At 43.2% G+C, this 1,367-nt stretch overlaps 1 protein-coding gene across 6 annotated transcripts in view; it reads left to right on the top strand.

The window, feature by feature from the left end:
• msraa (methionine sulfoxide reductase Aa) overlaps positions 1–1,367 on the top strand; it is a 52,766-nt gene that overhangs the window by 39,974 nt on the left and 11,425 nt on the right. For all 6 annotated transcript variants that reach the window (XM_032542617.1, XM_032542621.1, XM_032542618.1 and 3 more), the window contains 2 exons: positions 373–477; positions 1,000–1,106. In XM_032542617.1, coding sequence (XP_032398508.1) covers positions 373–477; positions 1,000–1,106 — 212 coding nt within the window. The remainder of the gene's footprint in view (positions 1–372; positions 478–999; positions 1,107–1,367) is intronic.

Here is a 1,367-nt window from a genome sequence, read left to right as displayed (position 1 = left end):
GATAGATAGATAGATAGATAGATGGACTTTATTAATCCCAAAATGGATGGATGGATGGACTTCATTTATCCCAAACTGGGAGATTACTGTGTTGCAGCAGCAAGTTACATAGACATACACACAGAAAATACAAGAAATATGCTAGAAATAATCAGACTAAACATAAAATAAGATCAAAATACCAGAACACCTACTGAAAAAAATGACTTGGGAATAGGAACTTGAGGAATGAAAAGAATATACTGTACATGTATTGTATATACCACTAGAATAAGGGTTGTAAGCTGTGAATTGGAAGGGAGCTCAAACATTAGTGGTAAACTCCATGTGAAACCTCCGTTGTGTCTCATGACCAGATGTTGAATTGTGCAGGTAGGACGGGCCACGCCGAGGTGGTGAGAGTCGTCTACCATCCAGAGAAGACCAGCTTCGCCAACTTGCTCGCAGTTTTCTGGGAAAGCCACAACCCGACTCAAGGTACAACCTCTCAGCCACAGACTCGTTATTCCCATTATTCGGACAGTACTCGAACGCAGCGTATCGCAGTAGCATCCTGTCATGAACTGAAATGTGAAATTTTGACCTGTAACTGGAGGTCACCGCCGTCATTAGGATTTATGCACTGTAGCATAGACTGTATTGCACGTTTGACCAAAGTGTGATTGACAGACTGACAGACGCACGTTGCCATCTCTAAAGCCGCGTCGCTCCAGTGGCTGAAATCTTTGTGCTAATGAGACATTGTGGTTGACAAGCTGACATTGAAATGATGAATGGAATACGTGATGAAATGATCAGTTCACAGTCAAAAAAAAAAACCTAAAAAAAAAACCGCATTCAATTGTGCCAAGACAGACAAGTTATATTTTTGGAAAATGCTGTCATCTGTTGTTTTCAGATGATCTGATGTCGCCTCAGCCGAGAACTGAGGAGGACGACTGCAGGTCAAGGCAGCTGAAATCTTGATTTTACCTTTTTCGTGTCGTTGTGTGTGTGTAGGGATGCGACAGGGGAACGATATTGGGACAGCGTACCGTTCTGCCATCTACACCGACACAAAGCAGCAGCTGGAGGAAGCGTTGGCCTCCAAAGATCAATACCAGAAGGTACACGCGTCTATTCACCAATCAGCCTTTCATTAACTCTGTCATCGCCACTTCTCTTCTCCGCTGTCTATATTTAATCTCTCTTTTCTTCTGTCCTCATTTTCTTCCCTGTCCCTCCTTTCTTTTTTCCCCGACTCCATTTCCCAGCATTCTCCTCTGTTGCCCATCCCTCTTTCTTTTGTTACTGTGTGTAAAACCTGCCATATACTGTATGTCCATATGCTTTTCGCACACACACACACACACACACACACACACACA

This window comes from Etheostoma spectabile, chromosome 18, assembly GCF_008692095.1.
Source record: "Etheostoma spectabile isolate EspeVRDwgs_2016 chromosome 18, UIUC_Espe_1.0, whole genome shotgun sequence".
NCBI lineage: Eukaryota > Metazoa > Chordata > Actinopteri > Perciformes > Percidae > Etheostoma > Etheostoma spectabile.
Note: the sequence above shows the minus strand (reverse complement) of the source record. Positions and strands in the feature narration are given on the sequence as shown.